General features: G+C 38.0%; 4 protein-coding genes across 9 annotated transcripts; 3 read left to right on the forward strand and 1 right to left on the reverse strand.

Moving 5' to 3' along the window:
- Window positions 1-4,797: 4,797 nt before the first annotated feature.
- On the forward strand, window positions 4,798-8,111 carry LOC144546884 (putative pentatricopeptide repeat-containing protein At3g01580). 4 transcript variants are annotated; one of them, XM_078295472.1, is made up of 2 exons: window positions 4,798-7,396; window positions 7,643-8,111. In XM_078295472.1, exon 1 carries the CDS (start codon window positions 4,884-4,886, stop codon window positions 7,104-7,106), a length of 2,223 nt encoding a protein of 740 aa, XP_078151598.1. In that variant the 5' UTR covers window positions 4,798-4,883; the 3' UTR covers window positions 7,107-7,396; window positions 7,643-8,111. The 4 variants fall into 4 exon arrangements, with proteins under 4 accessions (XP_078151598.1, XP_078151605.1, XP_078151612.1 ...); XM_078295479.1 differs by having other exon boundaries at window positions 4,798-7,374; window positions 7,628-8,111; XM_078295486.1 differs by having other exon boundaries at window positions 4,798-7,189; window positions 7,756-8,111.
- A 1,196-nt stretch (window positions 8,112-9,307) lies between these two features.
- On the forward strand, window positions 9,308-12,745 carry LOC144546984 (uncharacterized). Of its 3 annotated transcripts, none has more exons than XM_078295593.1 (3): window positions 9,308-11,381; window positions 11,450-11,782; window positions 12,032-12,745. In XM_078295593.1, exon 1 carries the CDS (start codon window positions 9,338-9,340, stop codon window positions 10,601-10,603), a length of 1,266 nt encoding a protein of 421 aa, XP_078151719.1. In that variant the 5' UTR covers window positions 9,308-9,337; the 3' UTR covers window positions 10,604-11,381; window positions 11,450-11,782; window positions 12,032-12,745. The 3 variants fall into 3 exon arrangements, with proteins under 3 accessions (XP_078151719.1, XP_078151723.1, XP_078151711.1); XM_078295597.1 differs by having other exon boundaries at window positions 11,525-11,782; XM_078295585.1 differs by having other exon boundaries at window positions 9,308-11,782.
- Window positions 12,746-16,586: 3,841 nt separating this feature from the next.
- Window positions 16,587-18,413, forward strand: LOC144547003 (uncharacterized). Its single transcript, XM_078295607.1, has 2 exons — window positions 16,587-17,270; window positions 17,499-18,413. The coding sequence occupies exons 1-2, from the start codon at window positions 16,602-16,604 to the stop codon at window positions 18,240-18,242; spliced, it is 1,413 nt and encodes a 470-aa protein (XP_078151733.1). The 5' UTR covers window positions 16,587-16,601; the 3' UTR covers window positions 18,243-18,413.
- Window positions 18,414-18,593: 180 nt separating this feature from the next.
- Window positions 18,594-21,484, reverse strand: LOC144547014 (uncharacterized). Its single transcript, XM_078295617.1, has 6 exons — window positions 21,322-21,484; window positions 20,682-20,871; window positions 20,469-20,571; window positions 20,008-20,176; window positions 19,372-19,463; window positions 18,594-18,888 (listed from the first exon to the last, which is right to left on the reverse strand). The coding sequence occupies exons 2-5, from the start codon at window positions 20,796-20,798 to the stop codon at window positions 19,391-19,393; spliced, it is 462 nt and encodes a 153-aa protein (XP_078151743.1). The 5' UTR covers window positions 20,799-20,871; window positions 21,322-21,484; the 3' UTR covers window positions 18,594-18,888; window positions 19,372-19,390.
- Between the last annotated feature and the right edge of the window lie 626 nt (window positions 21,485-22,110).

The raw sequence follows: 22,110 nt of genomic DNA on the forward strand, positions 1-22,110 counted from the left end.
CAATGCATTGGTGAAAACCACTAACTACCAGAATAGAACTCAGTACCAATCTATTGATAATAGGTGGAAAGATAGAGGGCAATTATTATCAAAATTAGGTGCTAAATTTGACAACCCCAAAATTTTGAACAAACCTCCTACCAGTATGAGTCTTGACCAAAAGAGATTGCTAGGTTTGTGTTTTAGGTGCGAGGAAAAATGGCATCAAGGGCATAAATGTAATTCTAAAACCCTTCATACCCTTGAAGCTGAAGAGGGTAATTTGATTACTGATCTAACTGACCAGCACCCTGAACCAAATCAAGAAGGTCCAAATCCAGAAGGTTTTGATGATTTTGCTGAATTTGAAGAAGGAGAAACTGCTATGATTAATTTGTGTAAGGGTCAGTACAACACATCTATGACTTTCAAAGGGAGAATTGGTAATATACCTATATGTGCCTTCATGGACAATGGGAGTACACATTCCTTTATCCACCCAAACATTGTCTATAATTTGGGTTTAAATACAGAATTAACTAAACCTTTAAGAGTCAGTGTGGCTAATGGGGATAAAATGAGTACTGACAAACTGTGCAGGAACCTTCAGTTTTTTTTTGCAGGAAAATAATTTCCAAGCAAATCTGAGAGTGTTGGATGTTCAAGGTCATGATTTACTGTTAGGCATGGATTGGTTGACTAAATTAGGGCCTACTTTAGTGGACTGGAGCAAGGGTACCATGAAATTGAAAAGAAATGATCGGTTTATTAAGTTAGAAGATGAGGATGTGCAAGCTGGCCTGAAAATGCTTACAGTCAGTGAGCAGTCTCTAAACATGCTAAAAGCACCTTATGAATCAAGAAAGAAAAAAGGGAAGTACATCCTTCTTTTTTACCAGTTTTAGATGCTTTTGCTGATCTTTTTGCTGAACCAACTGTACTGCCACCAAAAAGGGATATTGATCATAGAATTCCCTTAAAACCAGGTTCACAACCAATTAACTTGAGGCCTTACAGGTTCTCCCATTTTCAAAAACTGGAAATTGACAAGATCATTGAAGAGTTACTCAAGAGCTCTTTCATTCAACCTTCTTGTAGCCCCTACTCATCTCCTATTCTCTTAGTTAAAAAAAAAGATAACTCTTGGAGAATGTGTGTGGACTATAGAAAATTGAATGACAACACCATCAAAAACAAGTATCCAATACCTATTATTGATGATTTGTTAGATGAACTCAAACATGCTACAATCTTCACCAAATTAGACCTAAGATCCGGGTATCATCAGATTAGAATGAATGAGGATGATGTCTACAAAACTGCTTTTCACACTCATGATGGTCTTTATGAATTTAAAGTAATGCCTTTCGGCCTTACTAATGCTCCAGCCTCTTTCCAAGCATTAATGAATTCAATCTTCAAACCTTATTTGAGGAAGTTTGTACTAGTTTTTTTGATGATATTCTGGTCTATAGTACTAATTTAGAGCTCCATATTAAGCATGTGACACTAGTATTTGAGTTATTGAGGCAGAACCAACTTTTTCTAAAAAAGAGCAAATGTGATATAGCCTTAGAACAACTTGAATATTTAGGTCACATCATTTCTGATAAGGGAGTTGCTACTGATCCTAAAAAGGTAGAAGCCATGAAAGACTGGCCAACACCAAAAAATGTCAAAGCATTGAGGGGATTTCTTGGTCTCACGGGTTATTACAGAAAGTTCATAAATAATTATGGGGTTATAGCAAGGCCATTAACTGAATTGTTAAAGAAAGATGGGTTTAAATGGAATGAAGAAGCTCAAGTTGCATTTGAAGGACTTAAAATTGCAATGACTCAAGCACCTGTCTTAGCTTTACCTGATTTTACTCAACAATTCATCTTAGAAACGGATGCTAGCATGTATGGTATTGGTGCTGTATTAATCCAAAACAAAAGACCTCTTGCCTTTTTGAGTAAGAAGCTAGGCCCAAAGAACCAGTTACTCTCCACCTATGAAAAGGAATTTTTGGCATTACTCACTGCTATAACAAAATGGAGGCATTATTTAATGGGAAATAAATTCATAATCAAAACTGATCATATTAGTCTTAAATTCTTATTAGAACAAAAGGTTCACACATCTAATCAACATAAAGGCTTGAGTAAATTGCTAGGGTTAGATTACACCATTGAATATAAGAAAGGGAGTGAAAATATAGTTGCAGATGCTTTGTCAAGGCAGGAAGGGCAAAACGGTAATTGTTTGGTTTGTACAGCTGCAGACAGCAATTTCTTGAGTGAACTAATTCCTCAATGGGTGCAGGATATGCAAGACAGCTATGTCGGAGATAAATGGATTGAAGGTATTCAAGGGAGGTTGTGCCTACCATTAGATGAACAATCAGCCTCAACTACTCAGCCCAGCAACCTATACTCTCAGCATCAACAATTATGGAGGTATAAAGGGAGAATTTGTATTGGTGATGCAGGCAACTGGAGGCACAAAATTTTGAGAGAAATGCATTCTTCTAATGAAGGAGGTCATTCAGGAGTTACTGCCACTTACCACAGGCTGAAGAGATCATTTTATTGGCCTAATTCAAAGAAAGATGTCCATGAATTCATTAGGAATTGTGAAGTGTGCCAGATGAATAAACCTGAGCATGTCCACCCTCCCGGTTTACTCCAACCTCTCCCAATTCCTGCTAATGCTTGGGTCAGTGTAGGGTTGGATTTCATCACAGGACTACCAAAATCTGAAGGGAAAGAAGTAATCATGGTGGTTGTTGATCGGTTTACTAAATATGCCCACTTTATTGCTCTCAGCCATCCCTATAAAGCAGCTGATGTTGCTCAGAATTACTTCGATTCCGTTTACAAGCATCATGGATTACCAGAGAACATCATCTCTGATCGTGACCCTATCTTTACCAGTCGATTCTGGAAAGAATTGATGACACGACTAAATGTGCAGCTCAACCTCAGCACGGCTTATCATCCTCAGACTGACGGTCAAACGGAGCGCGTAAACCAGTGCCTCGAAAACTACCTCCGCTGCATGGTGTTTGAGAAACAAAAAACTTGGGCGAAATACTTAACCATGGCTGAGTGGTGGTATAACACATCATATCACAGTGCGATAAAGATGTCGCCTTTTGAGGCACTCTTCGGATACACTCCTCCTCAATTGGGATTGGGTAGCGCTCCTAGGAGTCAAGTAGAAGCTGTAGACGCAATTTTGCGAGATAGACAAACAACCTTACAACAATTGAAAGACAATTTGACGAAGGCTCAGAATCGAATGAAACAACAGACTTATAAAAATCGCAGCGAACGACAGTTATCAGTTGGTGATTGGGTATACTTGAAGCTTCAGCCTTATCGTCAGATTACTGTAGCAGGTTTCAGAAATCGAGTCCTAAGTACTATGGTCCCTATGAAGTGCTTAAGAAAATTGGTGTTGTTGCATACCATCTCAAATTACCAGCAGCATCAGCGATACACCCCGTTTTTCATGTCTCACAACTCAAGAAGCGCATTGGCGATACTCAGGCCGTCTCTCCCAACTTGCCAGTTATTGGTCCTGCTGGCACCTTGCAAACAATCCCTGTGGCATTACTAGCCAGGCGCATGATCAAACGAGACAATGCAGCAACATCCCAAATTCTCGTACAATGGTCTAATCAATCTCCTGACGATGCTACTTGGGAGGACTATGAATTCATTGCACGTCAGTTTCTAGACTTCATCCTCGAGGTCGAGAATGATTTGGAGGAGAGGCGAGTGTCACACACGGCGGAATTGGGAATAATTAAGCCCAATTTTGACTTGGTCAACCAGCTCAGCGAAGAGGAAAGGGGCAGAACGGGCAGAAGATTTAAAGGTTCTGTATCGCTGCAAGTGGGGCCACAAGGAATTAACGGGACGTCGACCGTTAAAGAGAACAGTAGAGGTTCTAGTCACTGGAATGAGGGACCTACGTTGTCAGTACCGGAGATTAGTAAAATAGACAAGGGACGAGTGAAATTAGTTAATAACTCGTTAGAACAGCTCAGCTGTTCTTCCTCCACGCAAGCGCCAGATGGCAAATGAATATGCAATTAAGAGCTCGGATCGATGGATTGGATTGATTCCAACTTGTATAGTGTCGCCTATAAATAGAGAATAGATCTGTATACTAGGATTATGCATCAAGATAATAGATTATTCCAATTTTACATTTAACCAGTTTTACTGTTCTTTGTATTCCGTTTTACCAATTCAATAAAATTAGTTCTTCTTTCTTGTTCAATTCGATTTCTTTCGATTCTTCTAAGTTTATGGTCGTTACAGTTAATCTCGCTGGAGTGGTGGGGGTATACTGTATACCTTTAGATTTGGGGAAATAAAGGCTTTAGATCCGTGGGACCTGATTGCATGTAAAGGAAAGAAAAAACTTCGGTCGGTTCAGTATATCCGGTTTTGATAATTTTAAAACCAAACCGAACCAAAGTTGTTATTCGGTTTTTAAAAGTCAACCGAACCGATCCATTCAACCGAAAAAACTGAACCGTTTAAACCGAACTAATTCGGTTCGGTCCAAAACCGATTAAACCGAACCGTTTGAACACCCCTATCCCTAGTATACCTTATCCTTTATTCAATGAAGGCGCAGCCGTGCATGAAGATCTTATCCAAATTCATTTACATCCGTTAGATACGCATAAGATTGGCGTGGAGTGGATGGTTACATAACTGCTTGTTGAATCTAAACCGATCGTGTCATCTTAATACACATCAAACGGTTGAAATAAGCTCTGTCCAAAACCGTTCGGACAAGAAATTAAACACCAGTGAGTCTGATCAACAGATGTGCGAGCAAGGAGTCTGATAAAAAAAAACCAGTGAAAACAAAATCGAAGAAAAGAGAGAGAGAGAAAAATGATTGCTTCTTCTCCACCTCTCCATACTTCCGTAAATCCATTCCAATTTAAAAACCTAAAAAGGTCTTGTCATCTCCACCCTAAATATACAAAAACCTCGACATTTTATCAAACACCTTACGAGCGTATCATCTGCACCACACATCCAGACAAGCAGAAGCAGAGACTAAGAACTTTTATAGAATTGAACCAATGTAGAGAAGCCTTGGAGCTTCATCGAGAAATGAGAAGCTTGGGACGGGAACCCGGTGTTGTGCTTGAAACCATGCTGGTTGATTTGCTTATGAAGTCTGATGAAATTGAACATGCATTTGAATTGTTTGATAGAATGCCTGAGAGAAATGTTGTCACGTGGACCTCGATTATATCTGGGTTGGTTCGGATTGGACGGTACGAGACTGGGCTTTCTCTGTTTTCTGAAATGCTTGGTTCTGGTATTGCACCAAATGATTTCTCATTAAATGTGGCGATCAAAGCTTGTACCGGTGTGGCCTCTGTTGAGGTCGGAGAACAGGTCCACTCCTTAATGGTACGGCTAGGGTTCATGCTAGATACATGGACTGGCAATAGCTTAATTGGTTTCTACTCAAGATGTGCGCTTATGAGCAATGCAATGATGGTGTTTGACAAAATGCCTCAGCGGAATTTGGTTAGTTACACCTCTTTAATTTCGGGATATTGCTTCAATGGATTGTTTGAATCAGCCATTCAAGTTTTTCACCAAATGATGCAAAGTGAAATACAGCCAAATGAACATACTTTAACTAGTGTTTTAACTGCATGTGGGTCCCAGCTAGGCAAACAACTACATAGTTTCATGATAAAACTTGGAACTAGTGACAGTGTCTACTGTGGTTCTGCCTTAATCGATTTTTACTCCAGAAATAACGAGAATGAAATGGCTGCAAAGGTTTTTCAAAATCTCAAGGAGAGAAATGTAGTCACTTGGTGTTCTATAATATCTTCATGCATCAGAGGTGACCGATTTGAAGATGCTCTGAAATATTTCAATGGAATGATTTTAGAATCCATCAGGCCAAATGAGTATGTACTTTCAGCTGCTCTGGGGGCTTGCAAATCTATCAATGTTGGAAAGCAGCTTCACAGTTTGGTTATAAAATATAACTTTGTGTCAGATATACATGTAATAAATTCATTGATTTCTATGTATGCTAGAATTGGTCGTGTGGAAGACCTTGAAGCCATTTTTATACGGGTTAAGAAGCTTGATATGGTCACTTGGTCTGCTATTGTGTCGGGTTATTTCCAAAACGGGTTGGAAGAGAGATCCATTATGGCTCTTTATTACATGCATTTCAGGGGTTATACTCCAAATGATTATGCTTTGTCTAGTGGGTTGAGTTCGTGTGCTGAATTAGCATTGCTCGACCAAGGGCGTCAATTTCATGGTCTTGCATTAAAATTAGGATTTGATTTGGGGTTATGTGGTGGGAATGCTCTGATTAATATGTACTCTAAGTGTGGATGTGTCAATGATGCTGAGGTGGCATTTGATGCCATGTGGAGTCATGATGCAACATCATGGAACACATTGATTCATGGGTATGCATATCATGGCCATGTAAATAAGGCTCTTGAGACATTTAATGAAATGGAGTTTTGTGGCATTGTACCAAATGATTCCACATTTTTGGGGATTCTATTTGCGTGCAATCACGGGGGCTTTGTAGAAGATGCCCAGCAGTATTTCACACTCATGAGTAACCAGTATGGTATCGTACCATCCAGCAGTCACTATGCATGTATGGTAGACATGCTTGGTCGAAATGGGAGGCTTGAAGAAGCACTTTGCATGGTACTTGAAATGCCACATGAACCAGACATTTTGATTTGGAAAACCCTATTGGGGTCCTGCCGGTTACATGGAAATTTAGAAATTGGGAAGGTGGTTTTTGATAACATAAAGGAGTTGTCGAGAAAGGACCCGGCAAGTTATGTTTTGATGTCAAATTTGTATGCCATGCATGGGGACTGGAATGAGGCGGGAAGAGAGAGAAGAGATTTGGATGAAATGGGATTGAGGAAAAATGCTGGTTGGAGTTCGATCGAACTTAAAAACAAGGTGCACTGTTTTATTGCAGGAGATAGAATGCATTGCGAAATTGAATCAGTTTATGGTGTTTTGGGAGAACTGTCTGAGATTATGAAAGATGAAGTGAATATTTCTGTCTATTTAGAAAGTATCTTAGGCAGTTTGTAATCAGCGTTTGTCAGATGCTAAATTAATAGCGGGAAAGTGATACTCCTGGCCAGACTCATCTCCGACCAGAAGTGGGAACTCTGGTAGATATATATTTCTAGCAATACTAGAAGTATTTTTTTTTTTTTTTTGAGTACCTTCTTCGAGGAAAACGTTATTTTTGTTTTCCTTGTTTGCTTTAATTTGTATTTTTCACTGGTGCGATTGTGTTCCTTACACTGATTGTGAACGGGTCAACAATTCAAATGCTTTTGCACCTTTTGGGGATGTATCAGCTTTCAGCTGCTAAGGTATGTATCTCTTTTCATATCTATCAGAAATCACACTATATAACAGTAGCAATGTTACTAGATACCTAGCACTACAATGGTCAAGTTTTCTGGTAAAGTTAATCAATAAAAAACAACAGATTCCATGTGTAGTTCCTTTCTGTCAGAAAACTCACCAAGAAATGAACTCTCTAGAAGGGGAACTATGTTTTTGGTTGGGAATTGAGAGAAGAGAAAATTGAAACTAGCTAGATAAATCTATTGCAGATTACAATTTTAAATTATACAAGATATGAGATGATGAACAAGGCACTGGAAGAATTTGGAGATTTGAGTGATGATGATGAACTTGGGTCTGCAGACTGGCCCACTGTAAAGAGAAACATTATATGTTTGAGCAATCTAGAGGAAGAGCGTTCACATCCCCATGATGTACCTGAGGGTGGCCATAATTTGAAAAATATAAGCCTGCGGGACATCCGTCTTCGGCTTTTAAACGGTTTAGTAGTTTCTTTATTGTTATTTTGTTGTTCTTAATTTTTAGATTAGATTTCTTCTTCCTAGATTCCTGATCCAAGCTTTGAATGTATGTGTATAGGGTACACTTTTAATCTAGCTATCAGTGGTTACATTATTGGTTATAGTTGTTACTCATTCGGTCATTCCCATTGGTTTATGTTAATGCATAACATTCTTAGAGAGCAAAAGTTACTGTAAAAATATCTTTCAATATTAGGACTTTCTTATTTTTTTTCTTTTTGCATATTGTTTAGGTGTAGATTCAGCTTATTGAGTAAACCATTTTTTTTATTTTTACACCATCTTGTTTTTCATTGAGTTTATGGTACTATGCATAGCGCATATTGGTCCGTACTGTAGATCAATTTCTTCATTTTTAAGGTCTGAACGGTCAACATGAGCTTCGTATAAAAATGTACCCGCAGACTAGATTTTACTTCTTTTTTTAATTTTAACTATATTTTTAAATAGGTAGAAAATCACTACTTTTGCATGGTCGGGTATCCTCTGCGGAGCCAATCGCTTCGGAGTTGTGCGGAGCTTTTAATCTTGTTCGTTTGTTTCGGATCGGACGGACCGGATTAGATCTTGTCCGAATTGGAAAAAAAAAATCTCAAACTTTGTAAGATCTGATCTGGTCTGTTTGATCCGAAAAAACGAACCAGATTAAAAGCGGAGACAATTTGCGATTGGCTCAGCAGAGGATATGCTTCCGGTCCAGAACTAGTCTGCATACGCAAAATTAGAAAATCACTACTTTTGCATGGTCCAAATGTAGTCTGCATACTTCTTTTGCATGGTCCAGAACTAGTCTGCGTATGCAAAATTATAAAATCACTACTTTTTTACATGGTCCATAACTAGTCTGCATACTTTCTACTATATTTTTTAATCTGAACCTTACATATTGGATTATTGGTTCATACCTCATACGCAAGCTGCGCACTTCAGTAAAAGATTTCGGAAATATTACTCACTGATAAGTGCCTAGTGAAGATCGCTAAGACGCTAAGCCTCTAACAACAGCAAGCGACAAATAGCGCTCTAAATCCTACTCAGGCAACTCAAGTTGATCGTCGGCTGCTCTAAAAAAATTATACACATCCGAATATCCGATCAATATTAAATATATATATTTTTTTAAAGTTTTACTTTTGAATGAACGAATAAATTCTTTTTTTATTTGTTGCAATTTGCAAATCATCTAACTTTTATTGAACTGCTCAAATTTCTAACTCTTCGAATCTACGATTTAGATCAAAACTGAAATTCCCCCAATAAGACCACATATCTCTGCTTTTTTTTTTTTGTGTTGATTAATTCATACCCTTGGGCCTCCAATTACATTTCATTCCTGTGACTCAAAATCAAGCTATAGTGCTATACTGACTACGACTCTATATCAGTACCACATCTCTCTGCTGCCACAACTGTTCGGTAAAAATGGGTGAAATTACATTCCCCTCTCAAAATCTCTCTTCCATCCTTGCCACAGTACGCCCCTTCCTCCGCAACGAGCTCGCATCAATCGACCCCTCCCTCCCCTCCTTTGTCTCCATCCTCCATTCAGTCGGCGCCGGCGAGTGCTGGCACAAGCACAGCACCTTCTTCTCTCACCTCTTCGACATATACCGTATACTCAAACTATGGCACGCACCAGACTCCGTCGCGCGCTGCGGTTTATTCCACTCCGCCTATTCCAATTCCTATGTGAATCTCGCCATATTCAATCCCGGCACCTCGCGCAGTTATGTCAGATCACTCATCGGTGAACCGGCTGAACGACTGGTATACCTCTTCTGTGTTGTGCCACGGCAGCATCTAATCCACGATGATCTTTTGTTTCACTATTCTGATTCAGATCTGAACAAGCATCTCGCCTTGTCAGAAGCGTCGATTAAAGAAGCGAAAGAGAAGGGAATCTTTGACCAAAACCAAACATGGAGGAAAAAAGTGCGAGATCTGTTACCTGCTGAAGGTATCAAGGTTAAGCACATAAAAACAGGAGAAGATGTTTTGATTTCTAGAAGAATGGCAGCCGTGTTTTTACTGATGACAATGGCTGATTTCAGCGACCAGTTGTTTCAGTGGCAAGACCAATTGTTTGAAAATGAAGATGGAAAATTAGAGTTTAAAGGGAACGTGCACACCGCTCTCTGGCCGGGAGAAGGAAAACCGGGTCTATGGATGAGCTCGATCTCTCGCATGGGTGCTTTGTACTCTCTCATAGTAAGAGAAGAGGAGCTACACATAGAAGAGAGAAAACAAAAGGGGGTAGAACACGAAAAAGACAGAGACGAGGAGATAGAACTGGTTATACCGCCAGTATTTGATTATTGCACAAAGGTGTTAGATCCGAAGGAGCAAATAGAAGCCCGGAGTCTGTACTGGGAAGCTGTGTGCGGCAATGGAGATGATCTGGATAAAAAGGTGGAGAGGTTACTGATAGAGAGCTCCAAAAAGAATCCGTTTGTTGGTGAACCGCATATAGTAATGGCACAGGTGTATTTGAATGCAGGGAGGTATGAGGAAGCTGAGAGAGAGGCGGAGACGGGTTTGCGGCTGATTTTGGAGTGGGGAAGCAGCTGGGACAAGAGGATGACATGGGAGGGTTGGATTTCATGGGGCAGGGTTATGCTAGATAAAGCAAAAGAAAGAGATTGGCCTACCTATGCTTGGGGAATGATTAACCTAGGTCTTGTTAAGTAAGATAAAATGATAATATATGCTGTCAATGCATAATAAATGTGTTTGTGTGTTCAGAGAAATAAAGCTCTGTAGCTTAGAGCCTAGTAGTGTATGTAATGGGGAGCCTTCTAGCTTAATTATGTCATGTCTCGACTCTCGAGTTTTATCTAGCTAGAATATTGGCATACAAGTTTGGAATGTTACCAGCTCAGCTTCAAAAATTGACGAGGGACCTGCAATACCAGCAGTTCCCTAGATTGCAGACACACACACACAGAGACACTATCATAAATTGCAAAAGCTTGCACAGTTCTTTAGAAATTTCAAAACAGCCCATTTCTCTAATACTTAGTTGTAGATAACAAAGTAAAAAACTAATTATAGATCATCCATTGTTTGCACATGTTCAGCTGACAACTAATCCAGGCCTCATTTGATTCATCGTCAACCAAAATTGATTTGTAATAAACTATTTCTTTAGCAAATTGTCCCATCTTCTACGCCGTTGGGTTTTGAATTTTGAATTGTCAAATGGGCAATATCAAAATGATTGATCTTCTCTTACGAAGGTGTCCTGATTCAGGTCAGCTACTTGATGGTGATGGAAAGAACTTCCTACACATTGCCATAGAAGCGAAGAGGTGCTAAAAGGAGCTGCAGCAAATGTTACTGTTGTAATAAGTACGGCCTGGGTTCTGTACTTATTGCAACAGTAACATTTGCTGCAGCTTTTACTCTGCCTGGAGGTACAAATCAAGATACTGGCACACCAATTCTAGGAAGGAAGTATATTTTCAAGGTATTTGTCATAGCTGACTTCTATGCATTTTTTTATTCCTTCATGTCTAATATGAATATCATATGCAGCTCGTGTGCTAATAATTCTGATAGAATGGAAAGGCGCATTGATAGTTTCACAAATTCATTTACTATTGCTGCAAGGTCCACGGTCATTGCACTGTGATTAGGTCTGTATCTGGTGCTAGCTCCTATTGGCAATGCTGGGGCTGTATTTTTTTGGTGTTTCTCTCTTCTTTGCTCTTGTCTTCAGCAATGAATTCGATTTAGGGCCACAATTTAAGGGGATCTACTTGGAAAGACAAATACTGAGACACATTCCAGATGGAGATACTAGTGTAAAGCCCCAGGACATCAGCTTATCAGCCAGAGAACTTGGCTAGCTATTTGCATCATGTAATGGTTGGTCCCATTCTTTATCCGTCGGTTGTCATATTTCTGTTTGCACTAATTTAGAGTTTACATCATTTAATGATTGTAAATTACAATAACACAGCTTCTACTGAATCATTTAGGGAATCTTGTAAAAGCACTGAAGCAATTATTATGTTGCATCACTTGGAATTTCATCAAACACATTTCTTGCACCGTCAATATTGCCACACTTTGCATACACATCAATCAGATTGTTCATGATAACTGTATCTGCAGGAAAACCAAACCAAAGGAGGTGGGAATGAAGCTGAAGAGAGAAAGGGAAAGAGGCGCACCGGGCAGAGGCCTTGAGGGTGAAAGAAAGGGAGAGAGCATCCGGTCCAGGAGACGAACAGGATATGATACGGGAATAGAACAAGAGAGCAGAGGAAGGAGAGGAAGAGGCGGCAAGACCGCACAAAATGGAGTTGTAATCGTTGGTGTTGGGGTGGGGAATGGAGAGGAAGGTGAAGAGTGTGGTCGAAGGAGGCCCAGGGGTAGAGAGCACAGTGAGAGAGGAAGAGACCTGAGGTGAGGAGGTGAGCATGGAACTGCTTGATTTGAGAGAAGGTGGCGCATCACCAGCGGATCTAGGTGTCCCATGCCTATTGGCCCCACTCCGCCTCTGACTGGGCTCCTTTATTGGGCTTCTTTCAGATATGACCAGGGGTGGCCAAAAAAGCCCGTTAGTTACATGGATTGATTGTGACTTGCATCTGACTCGCTCGCAAATAGCTCATTCGTTAGTGAACCAAGCTGTTAACGAGTTTGAGATGGGGTCTAGCTCGCTCGCGAGATGATGAGTCAGTTCGGTTTAGATATAAATTTGTATGAATTTGTGTGAATTTGGTATGCATGAATTTGTGCTATGAACTGTGTTTGTATGAATTTGGGAATTTACTATTTTATGCATGAATTTAGTTGCAAACTTAATTTATGGTAGTTAATTTACTTAATTGCACTTGAATTTTGAATTAAGAGTATTGCTCAAATCGATCATGAATTTTGTTAGAACAAATCATTATCGAAAATGCTAGTTCCTGGGTTCAAATCTCCTCTCCTTGGGCATATTTTGTTGCCTTATTTCTAATGGGTTGAGTACCAATTCTCTCTCTCTTTTTTAGGAGAGTTAAGTATTAATTCTACCACAAAACCAAAGGTAGTGAATATAGGAGCTTTCTTCACATTCAATTCGACAATCGGCCAAGTTGCCAAGGTTGCAATTTCAGCCTCTATAAATGATGTAAATAATGATCCTACTGTTCTAACCAAGCTAGTTGTTGAAATGCAAGACACAATGCAATGCTTTTGATGGCTTTATACAAGGTACAATAACCTTCTCTAGCATCTTTTATTATCGTACCAATCAATACAATACTGGTACATACCTTGTGGGCTAAGACCAAGTTGAGGCGTAAAATAAACCCAAGGATAGGGAGTGGGGGCCGTCTGATGAGCATCGGACCAAATTCGGTTTGATGTCATGTGAGATCTGTTTAATCGGTATCAAGATTGGTGCACATTTGATCACAAGAATCGTAATGCTATCGGCACACATCTTGATATAGATCGAACGGCTCTACCTGGGCATTGCATGTTTAATTGCTCTAATAATATATTTTATTACTTTATTGCTACAATTCTACAAACATGCACAAGGAACGAACCGGACTTATCCAGGTCAGCGAGCTCAAGCCTCAGTACACCGAAGCGTCACCTTCAGGCATTTCTTTCATTTGTGGATACCAAGGATGAATCGGTGACCGGTGGATTGAGAAAGTTACTAGCCGGTGTGTGTGTGAAGTACTGTCTTAATAAACATATTGTGCTGTCCTGTATAATAGTATTTCATATTAAATCCAAAATAGTATGCCCCTAATTATTAGTGATCAGTCTTCCTTATAATATTTCATTGGGCTTTCTTTCGGACTTATTGGGCCTTCAATTGTTTAGATGCTTTTGTTAACGTGTAGATGACAAAACTACCTTAATTGTTCTGTTTATTTTTGTTCATTTAACTAATTTAATTAAGACAAATTTGATGAACAAAACTTCAACTATACACTTGTTGTTTCTGACTAAGCTATTCACGGAACTTGATCTCGCACGCTGGAGTTGAACAAATAAAGCTATATCAAAAAGACAGACTTTTAAAATTGTTGTTTCTGACTATATTTTTATGTTCATATCCATTGAACGGTCAGATTTCTTGTTGAAACTTTAATAAAATGAAGTTTTCAGAGCCTAGCTTGGTGCTCTTATAAAATGTAGGGACCTAACTCACCCATTTTTTTGTATTCATAGCATTAAAAAATTGTAATTTAAATAATGACATTACTTTGCGAATATGTTGATAAATAGCATCATTACGGCCAACCTGACCGCACTGATTCATCCCCAACCCATTTTTTTTTCAAACAGATACTATTCATTCAGACTCTGTTCGGCGTGTGTACTGTTCACGTGAGGAAAAAAAAAATTTCAGATTGAATTTTTTTTCCCATGTGAACAGTAATTTTCAGTTTCTATTCCTATTCCCAACAGAGACGCCGAACAGGCCCTCAATGTCAAATTTTCAGGCCGCAATGAAATAATTCATTGCAACTGTGCTATTTTTCAACATATTCCCAAAGTGATACCACTGATTTGTTTTTTTTAATACTATGAATAAAAAAATTGTTTACTAGCCATATCATATGTATACAGTGCATCTTACAAAGAAGAGAGAGGCGGAGGAGATTTGATGTTTTACAAAGAAGAAAACTCAGACGGGCTAAAGAGACGAAAACAAAGAGCATACTAACGAACATAATATTAATTAATATTGTAAAATAAATTTTAAAGTTAAAAAAATATTTTTTAATTATTTTTAGAGATATTTGATATGTTATAAGGTTATATTGGATAAATATGTGAGTTTGTACAATTTTTAAGAATAAATATATAATTACTGATTTTGCAGGAATAAATACGTAATATCAAAACTTTTGAGGGATATATATGAAATTTGCGCTTTTCTATTTGATGTTTTAGTTTCACTCAGTAAACACGTTGTATTGACCAATGACCAGCGATAGATGTATCTACCTTGTAAATACTTTTTATATCAATATATATCTTAGGGAAGCTCTCCACTAACCTTAAAAAAAAAAAAATTAAAAACAAAAAAATACTTGAAAATGATCATAATCCAGTGAATTCTCATTGCATTAACTCAGGTCGTGCCACGTGACTGACTGGTCGTACTTGTACAATTAAAGGGAACAACAAATCAATTTTGAATGACAAAAATGATCAATATATTTGACAAGATCCCATTTAACTTAACATCGATAGACTTAATATTTGACAACAAGACAAGTGGATAGATCTTGCAAAAAAAATCAAACGGCTTAAATGTGGTTAATATTCAAAAATCACATATGTATTACTAATTAACATATTGATTTTTATATAAAAAATTGCACGTTTAACTTTTCAGTATATATATTGAGTTAAAATTTGTACGATTACATGTGTACTAGTAATTCCATTGATCTAAACCGTCAGATCCGCATTAAAATTTGTACAAACGATGGAATTTAAATATGTATAAATCTAAACTCTTCACATCAATCTTAGCACACAACATGGTCTAATGAAATCGGTTCGATAGGCCCTCGAACCCTCTCATTCCCGCACAGTAACTGAGAGACAAATTATAACATAGTCTAAATTCAGATTATGATTTTTTTTTTTTTTTTTTTGGTAAACTGCCCATAGCCTATAGATATGTAGCTAATTAAATTAGAAAATGTTGCAGTCGTTAGGCTTGCACTTAGTCTGGATGTATAAAATATATATTAGGGGGAATTTCATATATATCCTTCAAAAGTTTAAATATTACATACTTATTCCTCCAAAATAAGTAATTATATATTTATCCTTGAAAATTGTACAAACTTACATATTTGTCGAATCTAACTCTATAATATATCAAATATCTTAAAAAATTATAAAAAAATATTTTTTTAAACTTTAAATTTTATTTTACAATATTAATTAATAATATGTTGATCATTATGTCCTTCAGCCTCTTTAGTCCGCCTGAGTTCTCTTATTTGTAAGGTGCTAAACCTACCCCGCATATCTCTCCAAACATGTCAAAGAACATCCGTAGCAACTTGTTTTTCCAAAATTATAGCAAAAGTCAAGACCATTGTGCATTTATAAGCTTGTACATTAGGTTTTTTAGATCAAATGAGTGCAAGCTGTCATCACTATTATCAAATTTGGCATTTATAAACACGTGACAGAAAGTAGTTCATCCAGGAGTAATACTCTTGTGACAGCTCAATGTACAAATAGTCTTCTTTTTCCTTGTTTCCCCTCTCCTTTACCTTGTGTGCCATTGCTGAGACGGGTCAAATACCTTGTGTTTCCCCTCTTCTTTTTATATTTTAATATGAAGATCATGTTGAAAAGTTGAGATTGACGGTTTTGATTTTAAAATCGCAATAGTAACTTTATGTATCAAAATAAATAAAATGAATAGTTTGTATGCCTCCAGACTGTGAAGACAAAGGATGAAGAAGATACGCTTCCGAGATAAGAACGGTGCAGGTAAATAGGACAAAATAATTCAGAACTTTGGACAGACGTCGGATTTGTTTTTATTGATTTGTGGTAACAGCTAGCTTTTATTGTCTATTTTGTTTGGTGGTTAAAGAAGACAATAAAGATCAACGGTTACCACAAATCCGAAATCTGATACAAACAAAACCCAATAAAAGCTGGCCTTTATTGTTGGCACTTGGCAGTTGGTACAATGCCGATGAAGAAAATATCTCGACGCAAACATCATCTTTTGATGTGTACCGCATTATATCCCCCCTATTTAGACTCTTCAGAACTGCTTTGCTCTATCATCAATTCATCATTTCTCACTACATCAAGCAAGGCAATGCCAACCTACACATCTACTCCCTCCTCTCCCCCTCCAAAGAGAGACTTCTCCACCCTTCTCTCCGCCACACGCCCCTTCCTACGTGGAGAACTTGAAACAGTTGATCCTGATCTCCCCTCTCTCACCTCCATCCTTCGTGCCAGTGGTGCCGGTGAGTGTTACCACAAGCACGGCAACTTCCTCTCTCACCTTATTGATGTGTACCGCATACTCAAAATCTGGTGCGCTCCTGATGCCGTCGCACGTTGTGGCCTCTTCCATTCGTCTTATTCCAATTCATATGTTAATCTTGCAATATTCGATGCAAGTACATCACGTGACCATGTCAAGTCTGTTATAGGGGAAACTGCTGAACAACTGGTATACCTCTTTTGCATTGTGCATCGTCATAGACTAATATTTCATGATTTACTTGGGCACTACACCGACTCAGAATTGGTTGAGCACCTGGCAGCATCTGAGACCTCGGTTAAGGAGGCGAAAGAGAAAGGGGTGTTTGACTCGTCAGAGCCTTGGAGGAAAAAGCTACAGGTATAAGGACCCTATTTATTTGTTTATCAGTTAATTCATTTGGACAATCCTCTTAAAGTATGCTACTCAGTACCAATCTATCTGGTACCGGTTCATACTGTGTCGAGAAAACTGGAACTGGCCTAGACACAACACGAGAAGAAATCCGGTGGCACTAAATGATGCACCAATTATAATAATTTATTAATTTATTATGTAACTAAATGTAATCTGGTGGCACTGTCACAGAGTCTAATTCCAGCTGAGGGAATAAAAGTGGAACACATAAAGACAGGAGAAGATGTGGTACTCTCAAGAAGGGTATTGGCTGTGTTTTTCCTTATGACAGTTGCCGACTTCAGTGACCAGTATGTTGATTATCAAGACAAGCTATTCCGCAATGAAGATGGTCGGCTCGAGTATTCCGGTGACAACTGGGCCGCACTCTGGCCTGGCACTGGCAAACCTGGTCTATGGATGAACTCAATGTCAAGAGTATCTGCACTGTATAACCTGACAGTAAGAGAAGAGGAGATATACATAGAAGAGAGGAGACAAAAGGGTGGTGGAGATAAGGAAGAAGGCAGGGATGAAGAAATTGAACTAGTGCTACCTCCAGTGTTTGATTATTGCACCAAGTTGTTAGATCCAAAAGATCAGATTGTGGCACGGGATTTGTACTGGGATGCAATTTGTGAAGATGAATGGGAGAAGGTGGAGAAATTGTTGGTAGAGAGCTGTGCAAAGAACCCTTTTGTAGGGGAACCACACCTGGTTCTGGCACAGGTTTATCTGAACGGGAAGAGGTATGAAGAGGCCGAAAGAGAAACTGAGACAGGTTTGCAGCTCATGTTGGAGTGGGGAAGCAGCTGGGATAAGAGGATGACATGGGAGGGTTGGATTTCATGGGGAAGGGTCATGCTAGATAAAGCAAAAGAAAGAGATTGGCCTACCTACGCATGGGGCATCATCAACCTAGGTCTTGTTAAGTAAGATAAAATGAATATGCTGTCAATGCATAATAAATGTGTATGTGTGTTCAGATAAATAAGCTCTGAAGCTTAGAGCCTAGTAGTGTATGTAATGTGGATCCTTCTAGCTTAATTATGTCATGTCTCAGAGTTTCATCTAGCTAGAATATTGGCATACAAGTTTGGATGAAAATTGGTTACAAACTTTTAGTATTTACATTTCGAATTTTGGTATAACATACCAGTACCACTGGAATATACACCAATGCAACCTTCAAATGTTAGCAGCTCAGCTTCAAAAATTGACGAGGGACCTGCAATACCAGCAGTTCCCTGGATCGCACACGTGCGCACACACACAGATACTATCATAAATTGCAAAAGCTTGGACGGTTCTTTAGAAAATTCAAAACAGCCCATTTTTCTAATTCTTAGTTGTAGAAAACAGACTCGAAACTAATTATAGATTATCCATTTTTTACACATGTTCAGCTGACAACTAATCCAGGCCTCATTTGATTCATCTTTAACCCTAAACAAGCAGTTGGATTTCTGGCGCCCCCCCCCTCACAATCAAATTAGATATACCTCCTCAAAACAACATTACTCTTCAATGTTTGCTTGAGCTTAGACCAGAATGTAGCCCCAGGTGGTCTTCCAATCATGAGCTATGCAAAAAAATAATAATAATAATAATTGGTTCGAGCAAGATACATTTTATTTAAAATATAAAGGGAGAAGTTTTGTTGGCTCAGTTGGCAGGAGAGGTAAAGAGTCAATAAAGGGAATTTATGGAAGAAATAAACTACAGCTAACAGTGTTTGGAGGTAATTAACAGTACTGATGTTTCTGGGGTAGATTAAACAGTGGAAAACAAGAGGCCCTTTTGCAATATCCAACAATATAGAACCCTTTTGCAACTTAATGCAAAAGGATACCATTTTACAATTTATTCAAATTTAAACTATTTCTTTAAAAAAATTGTGGAGGTAAATTCACCCGCCACAGTACAAGTATGGTCAAAACCTCAAATTGAAACTTGTAGGGAACTTTATCAAGAAAGGGAGTATATCATGATAGCAGAATTTCTTAATAAAAAACATTAACATGTAAAAGAGAACCCAAATTTAGACAACTCCAAAATTCCTTACCCCACAAGGAAATTACTCTTTAATAATCTACTGGTTCTTCCTTCACCTTTATCTTTTGCTTCTTTGAACTTTCTGCACCAGTGTTGTCTAATCTGAAACTCAAACATCAATAAACTTAAGTATATGGTATAAATAATCCAGCCTCAATTCAGCCAATTAAATGTTTTTTTGCATTTAGTAAAACCCTCATTTGAGATATTATGATTGGTTAGGCCTCAAATAAGAGTTGTTCCCACCCAAGTTAAAAATTGCCTAGTTTTCATAAGAGCAAACTATCCTATTTGATGAATATCTAGTAAAAGACCAAAAAAAGATTCAAAAGGTTAATATTCATGGATGCCCCACCAAAACAAGAATAAAAAATCTTCAAAAAGTAAAATGAAAAATTGCACCATTAACCACAAAAACATCAAAATTATGGTTTTTCCTCATTTTCCAAAAAAACACTTCATAATTCTTCTATCTGACATTTTGAATGACTGAAAATTGAGAATCACCTTGGCCGTCTATTAAAATATGGAGACAGAAAGGGATATGTTTTATTTTTCTGGTCATGAAGAATATTTAGAAATTTTCTGGGGTAGAGGCAGTAATCCATTCAAAAAAAATTGATAATATATTTCATTCCTATCTTACCCATCATGCACATGCTTTCGCTTCAGTGATGCCAAACTCGGAGTTGAATTTGGAACATTTTCTGGTAAACCAATAGTTAGTAAAGGTAATTTATCAATCAAATCTGCATCTATGGCGTGATTCGGGATGCTTTTAAATTTCTCCTTAAAATGCTCCAGCAAGATCACACCTGAAATGTTGCAACAATTGTAAAAAAAAATTTACAATTACAATTGAAGAGAGCTAAGGATTAATAGGTTTTAGTACTGGATTTATAAATTATTTTCTGTTCCATCAGGGTTCATTTAGAGGGCCCATTGACTTATAGTGATTTAAACCTGGGTTTATAAGAAAAACCTGAAAGCTTGATGAAGATTAATTTTGCCACAACTTTGTTTACTACCCACATATTGTATACTGAAAATAAACACCCAATTCAACCAAATAAAATCAAAAGAAGTAAGAAATCATTAAACCAGTACCAAGAGCACGAAGCATCCTGAGATCAAATTTATTGGCAAGCTCCCGGTGGCCAGCAAACTTTGAACGCATTATAGCTAATTCTTTTAAGCTGATGAGTAAATCCTACAAAGTAAGAAAAATTACACACTTGGCTATAAAAAATTCACAGTGGAATTCAAAGATCTTATGGAAACAAGGGAAAAAGAGAAATATTAAATAGAAGATATGCTTACGAGTTCAGGTTCGGAGAGAGATGAAAGCCAGGAGGCATCTCGAGACAAAAGCAGTGGATCAGCTTTTTGCGATTGCTTTCCGTTTTTGTTTTGAGGAGTGTAACGTCTAAAAGCCATGAGGAGAAGCTCACCAGCTCTTAAATCTTTTTACCTTTTTTTATTAGGAATTTCACGTGTGCCCTTCTAATATCTGTAACTCAATAGGAAGATATAAAAGATATTTTTACCAATCAAAATTTAGCATTCCAAATTTAAAAATATCATAAATTTCCTACTATAATTAACTTTGAACTAAATTTGATCAAAACCTTGATATGAAGTTTAAAAAAAATTGACTTGAATAATCATCCTTCTAACTCTTTACAAGGTGTTATTGTCCAGCTGAAAGCTTGAACATTAAAACTAATAAAAATTTACAGAATAGTGACAGATTAATTATCACAAGGGCGGCAATCACTGGTATTCAAGCAACAAAACTTAAATCAGTTTTACAATCAATCAAATTAACCGAAATTAATTAACTGTCATTATTTTGAAGCATATGACAGGTCAAGCCAACGTAAGTTCAAGCTCAAGACATTAATGGCAGCTGCAATTACAATCAAGCAGAGAGAGAGAGAGAGAGAGAGAGAGAGTTAACCTTGTCCTCCTTCTCCCACTAGTCGACAAGCTACAAGTTCGGCCCCAACACTGCTACGCTTTGGAGGCTGGAGCCGCCTTCGCCTATTCTCTCTTTTCTTTCGCGAGACCTCGGACCCGATTCCGCGAACTAGCAAAACGAGCAGAGAGACGGGTAGCGAGATAGCGGGTGGACCTTAGACAGAGGGGTAGCGATCGGAGAGACGCAGAGAGCTGTGGGCTGTGAGAAAAAAAAATTGAACTTTTGAGTTGGGCTGCGGCTCCAATTGTGTAATATTTCTTGTCTTGGATCTTACTGTTTGCAATATAACGCCTACAGACTTGTTGCCCAAAAAATGCACAACTGACCACAATTTACTGATCACAATTTCTTGTCTTGGATCTCAAGGTTTGGGCTTTGACAGTATTCTGAGGTAGAAATTTATATTTTTCAAATGCACAACTGACCAATTAGAGCTCTAAATATTTCTCCTAAACATTTAAAATATTTTTATTACTTCAGCAAATAGGGCTGGCAAAAAAATTCGAGGTTCGTAATTTGATTCGGATTTGATTCGAGTTTAATTTGATTCGAAATGGGTTCGAATTGAAACAAACCAAACCAGGTTCGGTTCGGAATTAATTCAAACCAAACTCAAACCTAGCCTGGTTCGATCAAAATGGGTTCGTGATTTTTTTGTGGTTCGAATCTCAGAATAACATCGGCCGTTCATTTACCTGATGAAATTAAAACCCAAGATAGAGAGTCATAATTTAACTTAGCCAATTCTCTATCACTCTCAAATCTCAA

The sequence above is a fragment of the Carex rostrata genome, chromosome 2 (assembly GCF_964058835.1).
Source record: "Carex rostrata chromosome 2, lpCarRost1.2, whole genome shotgun sequence".
Lineage (NCBI taxonomy): Eukaryota > Viridiplantae > Streptophyta > Magnoliopsida > Poales > Cyperaceae > Carex > Carex rostrata.

Coding starts and splice junctions, on each gene's coding strand:
- LOC144546884 (XM_078295472.1), top strand. CDS start 4,884: ATGATTGCTTCTTCTCCACCTCTCCATACTTCCGTAAATCCATTCCAA.
- LOC144546984 (XM_078295585.1), top strand. CDS start 9,338: ATGGGTGAAATTACATTCCCCTCTCAAAATCTCTCTTCCATCCTTGCC.
- LOC144547003 (XM_078295607.1), top strand. CDS start 16,602: ATGCCGATGAAGAAAATATCTCGACGCAAACATCATCTTTTGATGTGT. Junction 17,271..17,498: donor CTTGGAGGAAAAAGCTACAG/GTATAAGGACCC, acceptor GCACTGTCACAG/AGTCTAATTCCAGCTGAGGG.
- LOC144547014 (XM_078295617.1), bottom strand. CDS start 20,798: ATGGCTTTTAGACGTTACACTCCTCAAAACAAAAACGGAAAGCAATCG. Junction 20,177..20,468: donor CAGGATGCTTCGTGCTCTTG/GTACTGGTTTAA, acceptor GCAACATTTCAG/GTGTGATCTTGCTGGAGCAT. Junction 19,464..20,007: donor CGAAAGCATGTGCATGATGG/GTAAGATAGGAA, acceptor TTTGAGTTTCAG/ATTAGACAACACTGGTGCAG.